This window comes from Alexandromys fortis, unplaced genomic scaffold (assembly GCF_014885135.2).
Source record: "Alexandromys fortis isolate MF-2015 unplaced genomic scaffold, M_Fortis_MF-2015_v1.1 scaffold_252, whole genome shotgun sequence".
NCBI classification, from domain to species: domain Eukaryota; kingdom Metazoa; phylum Chordata; class Mammalia; order Rodentia; family Cricetidae; genus Alexandromys; species Alexandromys fortis.
This window is the reverse complement of record NW_026068127.1, coordinates 1,700,820-1,709,067: the sequence shown is the minus strand read 5'-3', so window position 1 is coordinate 1,709,067 and position 8,248 is coordinate 1,700,820. Positions and strand designations below refer to the sequence as shown.

Sequence of the window (8,248 nt, the reverse complement as noted above, 5' to 3'; positions counted from 1 at the left end):
TTCAGTTTGAGGATTTGTGGAGACAGGATCTTGCCCATTTCGGTCTGAGACAGAGGTAAGACCCAATGGCTAGCTGCTTTGCTTTTCTGATCTTTAGCTTGAACCCCAATATTTGTCTCTGGGTATTTATTATTCATGCAACACAGAAGAAACTTAAAAAGCAAATATATACCACTCACACTATGGGCTGGGGCTGAAGCTCAATGGTGGAATACTTGCCTAGTATTCATGAGACCCTGACTTTTAATTCCTAGCATCACACAAAATCCCATAATACAAACATACATACATACAATGTTTTAATTTACCAAGAAAATTCTTAAGTACTTTTCAGAGGTCAACACTTTGTTCCTTGCCTAAAAGCCCCTGGATCTTTTAGATAGCAACTTCCATACATTTGAGCAACATTTAAATGTCCATAACTATGACTTTTTCAGAATAACATACATGTGATTTGTGCAGCACAGCTGTCAAGAGTCTCTGATAGCCATGTTTTTACACGTGACACCAACCCTGACAAACAGGATCGTCTCCAAGGATATCAATTTGCTTCAATTAAGCAATAGGAGAAGCATATTATTATAAGGCAGAATATTACTTACAGTCCTGGTGGTTTCACAATCGACTGAAATAGTTATAAGTTCTAAATGAGTAATTAAAGGCAAAAGGTGCCTGTAAGTCGAAAAGGCCATCTTCTCCCACTAAAAAAGAGACTACAAACAGTCCTCTAATACAGTTCTACTTTATTAGGGTCAGCCAAAATGGTATTTTATATATCTAAGCATTTCAGTTTTCAGAGATGTTTAGATTATTATTTTTTTCCATAGTAAGTTAATTTAGGCACATAGGTTTGTATTTTAGAAAAAAATAATTACCTTTATGACACAGACAGAAACGGGAAATCTGCAAATGTTACAAAGATGATCCCAAACCTCAGCTAACCTCTCTCTAAGCTGTTGCCAACCATTAGTCTTTGTGACAAAAGACAACGAGAACTGTGTACACATCTGTGATAGCCTGGAACTTGGAGAGCAGAAGCTGTGGTCACCGGAAAGCTTGGAATACTGGCAAGGCTTGATTGCAAAGTATTTAAGAGAAGGCCACAAATGTTCCTAAGAAGAGCTAGGACTACAGGCGTCACTCGGTAGTGCATTGAAATGGCATTGCCCAGTGCGAGTGCTGCACAGAAATCAGGTCACCTCCTCTACAGCAATCATTTCGGGTAAGCTTCCACAATCATAGCATGACCCTGGAGACAGAAAAAAAAAAGGCCAGTCAAAGTAATGAAAGCAATGAGAAGTGACAAATCCAGCCAGTATGGAGGCAAGCGAACAGGGTACATAAACACCTTCAGCTACTGTGGATCACGGGAAAGTGATACTTCTGAGGCCCCATTTCCTCTATAAAATGGAGCTCATGGTGCCTAGTTTAGAACGACTTTATAAACATTTTTAACTCAGAACACATTATATAGACACACATGTATTTATATATATACAACTGGCTATTCTCATATAAACACACGGATACATATATGCAGCAGACTCAGTGTAATATAGAGTGTGAGTCCTAATAAGTGTAATAAATGGTTGCTTTTATTTTAGTTTCTGTGCTTCTGGGGATTGATCCAGGGTCTCAGGCATGCTAGGCAAGCATTCTAACACTGGGCCACATCTTCAACCCAAGTAGGATTTGAAAGATTAAGTGACTCAGTCAGACCATAAGTTACAGTTAAGTAAGACCAGATCTGAAAAAAGGTGTGAGGATTCTGAGATCTGGGCTCTCAGCTCTTCACTATTCTCTGGCTAAGAAGATGAACCGAACGTACGTAAGGGTAGGAAGAAAGAACAATGTCCCTTCTCCAACACTCTGCACAGCTCTGGGTACTAGTTGTGACCCAAGTCAAACCTAAACAGCTAGGATTTCCAATCTGATAAACAGTCGTCCTTATCGCTGGACTGCCACCAAACCAGTAAACAGCCTAATGCCCAGCTTCTAGGTTCAACTCCCTTAAATAAGTATTAAGAAACTATTATTTATAAGGCACCAAGTTCAAGACTATGTAAGTTTAAGGTTCTGATACAAGATCTTCATCTGGAATTTAGCATATATATTGGTTCAAAACCTTGACAATGTATAAGCAAACAAACAAACAAAAAAAAAAAAGAGTGGAGATTGGAAGGTTTGACTGACCTGAGGGCTATCCAAAGGATTCATAGGATACAGAACACTTATAATGCACTATTTTCATGTTCCAACACGATTGATCAGTGGTTACCAGCTAGGAGAGGTGCCTCCCACTCTCTCCAGAAGACATCTGGCAATGTCTGGAGGTATTTCTACTTGTTTCAACTATGTGCCTACATACAGGCCAGGGTAGGATTGGAAAGAATTTGTTGCAATTGGAATCTCACGGGTGGAGTCATCTTAACAGTACAGTACACAGCCCACAGAATTAACTGGTCCAGAATATTAACAATGCCAAAGATGAAAAACACTGCTCTAGGGCTAGAGAGGTGGCTTTAGTAGTAAGATTACTGCCTGCTATTCCAGAAGACTGGAGTTAAATTCTCAGCACCCACATGGCAGCTCACATCTGTCTGTAACTCCAGTTTACACTCACACAGACATACATGTAAACAACACACCAATAAACATAAAATAAAAATAAGTTATTTTAAAAAAAGAAGAAAAAACCCTGCTCTGCTCTAGATTCACAATAGTGATCTTTTTTAAAAAATTTGTTTTTGTTTTTGTTTTTTTGTTTTTTGTTTTTCAAGACAGGATTTCTCTGTATAGCTTTGGTGCCTGTCCTGGAACTTGCTCTGTAGACCAGGCTGGACTCGAACTCACAGAGATCTGCCTGCCTCTGCCTCCCGAGTGCTGGGATTAAAGGGGTGCACCACTGCCCAGCTACAGTGAATTTTGCTCTAATTTCCTAATCACGTGGTGTCATTCTGTTGGCTCAATGAAACAATTAGTGGCAAGTTTAAAACTTCTAAAAGAAAGACACTGAACATTCTTCTTCAGTCATCCACAAAATCACCTAATGTTATTTAAATTCTGTGGGATAGAGAGAACAATTGCACCTGAAAGGGAGGGGAGGAATCTCTGGACTACATGCAACACACACAGTCTCTCTGTGAGGGAGCAGGCAGAGAGAAGCAGGCTCCTGCCTAAACATGCAAGGTTTCAGTTAGGGGAGTCACACAAATGGTAAGACATTTCTGAGTTAGGGACTATCCCCAGTAGAGCAGTCTAGTGTGTGTAGCTCCAGGCTACAAAGCAACAAATGCTTCAACATTTTTTTTTTTTTTGAGACAGGGTTTCTCTGTGTAGTCCTGGCAGTCCTAGAACTCACTCTGTAGACCTGGGTGGCCACCAACTCACAGAGATCCACCTGCCTCTGCCTCCCGAGTGCTGGGATTAAAGGCTTGTGTCGCCATACCCGGCTCAATTTATAAGTAGACTAAATAACCTTTCTTCCTCCAAAGTCTCTAGGAGAAAGCTGTCTATAAAGTCTTTGAAATAATTTTTTGTGGGGTATAGAGTTTATTTAGTAGGTTATGGAATGGAAGGGAAGGGGGGAAGGGGAAAAGAGAGAGGCAGGGGGAGAGAGAGGAGGCAGTCTGAAATGATTTTATACTTTGAGAAATCAGGTATATTTAGGGTGGTATGGCTACAGATAGGATTTTATGCTCTTCTATAGCTTATTTATCTTGATTGTAAAAGTGTCTATAATATGCAAGAAACAAAAATCTGTTTATATCAGAATAGAAAAAAGGCTAGTACACGTGGTGGCCTTAATCACAATACTCAGGAGGTAGAGGCAGGCAATCTCTGAGTTTGAGGTCAGTCTGGCCAACAAAACAAGTTCCAGGACTACACAGAGAAACCCTGTCTTGAAAAAACAATAAAAGCCCACAGTTCGTTTTCCTTCTGGATTTTATTCCCAGTGAAATGTTATAGTATGTAGAATGCTGACTCAATAATGGAGTGAAGTAGACAGGAAAACATCTACCAAAACAATAAATCCCTTGGTTGAACAGCAGCCAAATGTCTACAGATAGTTAAGGGCTCTGTTCTTGAGGAGGGTGGTTTTGTTGTGGCAGTGCTGAGGCTGATCCCAGGACTTCAAACACGTGAGACAAGCACGTCATGCCTGGGTGAACAGCCACAGACAATGCTTCCCCAGAGTTTACAGATAAGGTAATTATTAGGTAAATGAATAAAAGTGTACTGTTAAAGAAAAAATACATTGGGATGCTTCTAATGTTAGTGCCTGACAAAGAAATTATAAACTATTTCTTCTGTATATTTTTATATTTTACATAGTTTCCATGATGATCATTTATTAATTTTATAAACAAGAAAACACTTTAAAAAAGAACAGCTTGGATTTAAAGAGCACATTTTCCTTTGAAATATCAGGATTAGCCGGGCGGTGGTGGCGCACGCCTTTAATCCCAGCACTGGGAGGCAGAGGCAGGTGAATCTCTGTGAGTTCGAGACCAGCCTGGTCTACAAGAGCTAGTTCCAGGAGAGGCTCCAAAACCACAGAGAAACCCTGTCTCGAAAAACCAAAAAAAAAAAAGAAATATCAGGATTAAAATCAATAGTCTCCCTATCTCCCAGACTGCTGTTGTCTGTCATCGTAAATAGAGCTCCATGAATGTTTCAAACAAAATGTTCTTGAGATGTGAAGTGCTAAGGTCACTGTGGTGACGTACCTGTCCTCCAGCTGCACAGGCAGCCACTAAAGCATACTGGCCTCCATCCTTCCTCAGTCTGTTGGCGGCTGCCATGACCAACCGACAACCAGTGGCTCCAAAAGGGTGTCCCAGAGACAGTGATCCACCCCAGATATTAAACTTCTCCAGAGGAGGTGCTCCAACCTGGCTCCCACAAAAACAAACACCAGTTTAAAAGCAATTTTACTTAAGATCAATCAAATCAGGCTCTTCCTAAGAGAAGCAGCAACCCAGAGGAAAGTAAACAATACTGACCACTTACAAACCAGTGTATGACCTAGGAATGAGATCAGCAGAAGCTTATGTGGGATTCACCTCTGTATGCTGTGATTATATTTCATTGCCATTGGTTAATACAGAAGCTGCTTTTGGCCGATGGCTTAACAGAGTAAAGTTAGGCAGAAAATCCAAACACAAATGTAGAGAGAGAGAGTAGGCAGAGTCAAAGAGACGCCATGGAGCCGCCAAAGAAGACAGACGCCCCGGAACCTTGGCAGTAAACCACGAGTCTTATGGTAAAATATAAAATACTAGAAATGGGCTAATAAGATGTAAGAGCTAGCTAGAAATATGCTTAAGATATTGACCAAGCAGTGTTGTAATTAAGTAATACAGTTTCTGTGTGATTATTTCAGGGGCCAGGAAACGAGCAAGCAGCCTCCGCCTACAGAAGACAACATAAAGGCTTACTGTTTTTACTGGGAAATTCAAGCATATATTCTTTATTAGAAACTTACCTTGGTTTTCCTACCCATGTAGTTTTGTGCAAACCAGTCAGAATCCATGGCTTTAAAGTTAGCCAAAATCTGACCCTAGGAGGGAAATAATTCACGATTTTGTTATCAATGATCTTCTGGGCTCTATCTAAGACACAGACATGTAACTTTAAGCAAATCTTTGTATCAATTCTCAGTGAAAATGTCTTAAAGAAATAATTTAACACCTCTAAAGAGGTCTATAAGAAACATCCTCAAGGGTATATTTTCAACACAAGTATGACCCAATTTTCTGATGTAGCCTCCCTTCAAAGAAGTCTGAAATACAAAGCCCCACTCCTTACAAGCATGAATTTCATTTTTAATGGTTTATACATTTCAGATGTATTTTATAAACAACTTACTGAGAAGGCTTCATGAAATTCAAAAGCATCAATATCGTTCATGGTTAATCCTGCCTTTTCTAGAACTTTTGGAGTAGCATATGTTGGTCTGAAAAAGAAAACAAACAAAAGGTAGTAGCCCAAAACTTTCCAGTTTAACTTAAGCATTCCTTAGTATTCTCCAAATTGAGTTGTATACTCATTCATTGGTTCTATTATACGAATACTAATTAAGCGTTGAGGACACAAAAAGACATGCCTTTCATCTTTACCATACTATAGAACTGGAAAAACAGATAGATAATCAGCAGGCAAACAGTGAAGGGTAAGTTAAAACTAAAGAAGAAAGGAACAGCATTGAAAGGGGCAAGGCAGGGAAGGGCTTGCCTAACTTTAAGGTTATAATGAAGCCAGTGGAAAAAGGAGTATAGTATGAATTCTAATTGGCCTTAATAATAAAAACTTGGAGTCAGCCATCAGGAAGTGAAAGGTAAAGGATTAAAGAAGCAGAGCAACCAGCCACTAGAGCTCTTACCTCTACTGATGCTCAGAGCAAAGGGGCGAGATCCTGTCCTTAGACTGCTTCCTCAGACTGACTACCCTGAGCTCCCGTCTCCTCCCATATTCAGCCATATCCCTTCCTGTCTCCTAGTGCTGGGATTAAAGGTATGTGAATTCCAAGTACTGGGAATAAAGGTGTGAGTCACTACTGCTTGGCTCTGTTTCTCTTTTAGACTAGATCAATTCCATGTAGCCCAGAGAGATCCATCTGCCTCTGTCTCCTGAATTCTAGGATTAAAGGTGTGTGCCACCACTGACTGGCCTCTATGGCTATCTAGTGTGGCTAGCTCTGCACTCTGATCTTCAAGCAAGCTTTATGTATTAGATCATAGACAAAATATCACCACAAATGAGAGATAACCAGAGGCATTTATGAAAGATCCTGTGGGATAGGGATGAGGCTCAGTGTTGGGAGTGCTTGGTTTCAACACCCCAAAACACATAAACACACACACCCCACAGGGTGGAAGTGTTGTCTAATTATATAGCACAGTGAATAGTGACATGAAAATAAAATACTTAACATACTTTGAAACCTGTGAAAAACGTGAGCAATTCGCCTTTAATCCCAGCACTCGGGAGGCAGAGGTAGGCAGATCTCTGTGAGTTCGAGACCAACCTGGTCTACAAGAGCTAGTTCCAGGACAGGAACCAAAAAGCTACGGAGAAACCCTGTCTCGAAAAATCCAAAAAAGAAAAAACAAAAAACAAAAAAACATGAGCAATTGATCCCTGGGTCCCACGTGGTGAGAGGAGAAAATTATACTCCACCACCCTCCATACACACTAAATAAATGTAATAAAAATTCAAATACTTTTTATTGAAATCCAGAGAGATATTCACTACTACTTACCCAAGTAAAAGCTGATCTTTTGGATCCTGGGACACATACATAAAATCCCTAGACAATAAAAAAACAGAAAGGATAGATCCAGTAATAAAATAAAGAAATCACAGGCAATTTACCAGAATATTTACTTTACCTCAAATATGCCTTTGGCTTATAACCCATGGCCAGAGCTTTCTCCTCTGACATGATGAGCATCGCAGAAGCGCCATCAGTCTGAAACGGTAACAGAACAATGATGTCATCTGGAGGTCTCCCGGCAGTCACCTCCTAAATCTGTTCCTGAGTCCACTAACAGATCTATACAACAAATTCACTTTACTGTATCCACCATTAAGTCACAATCAAGCAAACACACTGAGCCACTCTGGGAGAACAATGGTAGCAGGCATTGTTCATAAGGTTTCATAATTTGTCAAAATACATTGGGAGAGGCAACTTTAGAAATAAGAACCTATAGGTTTTTGTTTAGAGCACAGGAAATAAAATTTTTTATGGATTAGAACAATATTTTATTTACTCCAATTATTTATTTTTTACATTTTCTGTGCCGTTTCTTTGTTGCCTCCTGCCCACAGCTTTGCGATTTTATTCTAGAGGCAAAACATTGAGAGAAGACACAGGTGGGCAAGTGAGAACATTAAAACCATGGTTTTAGAAAACTTTGAACACGTCTCGTATATTTTTATCCCAAATAATAATCAAGAAGTTACAGGACAAAAAGGTACTTTTGGGGGGCTGGAGAGATGGCTCAGAGGTCAAGAGCACTGGCTGTTCTTCCAGAGGTTCTGAGTTTGATTCCCAGCAACCACATGATGGCTCACAACCACCTGTAATGAGATCTGGTGCCCTCTTCTGGCCTGCAGACAGAACACTGCATACACAGTAGAAAAAGAAAGAAAGAAAGAAAGAAAGAAAGAAAGAAAGGAAGGAAGGAAGGAAGGAAGGAAGGAAGGAAGGAAGGAAGGAAGGAAGGAAGGAAGGAAGGA

General features: G+C 40.1%; 1 protein-coding gene across 2 annotated transcripts in view; it reads right to left on the bottom strand.

Annotated features, from left to right (window-relative positions):
- Positions 1-726: 726 nt before the first annotated feature.
- Hadhb (hydroxyacyl-CoA dehydrogenase trifunctional multienzyme complex subunit beta) overlaps positions 727-8,248 on the bottom strand; it is a 41,056-nt gene continuing 33,534 nt past the window's right edge. For both annotated transcript variants that reach the window (XM_050125890.1, XM_050125891.1), the window contains exons 11-16: positions 7,396-7,475; positions 7,266-7,313; positions 5,872-5,959; positions 5,489-5,563; positions 4,731-4,895; positions 727-1,249 (exon numbers count right to left, since the gene is read on the bottom strand). In XM_050125890.1, the coding sequence (XP_049981847.1) occupies positions 1,214-1,249; positions 4,731-4,895; positions 5,489-5,563; positions 5,872-5,959; positions 7,266-7,313; positions 7,396-7,475 (492 nt within the window). In that variant the 3' untranslated portion in view covers positions 727-1,213. The remainder of the gene's footprint in view (positions 1,250-4,730; positions 4,896-5,488; positions 5,564-5,871; positions 5,960-7,265; positions 7,314-7,395; positions 7,476-8,248) is intronic.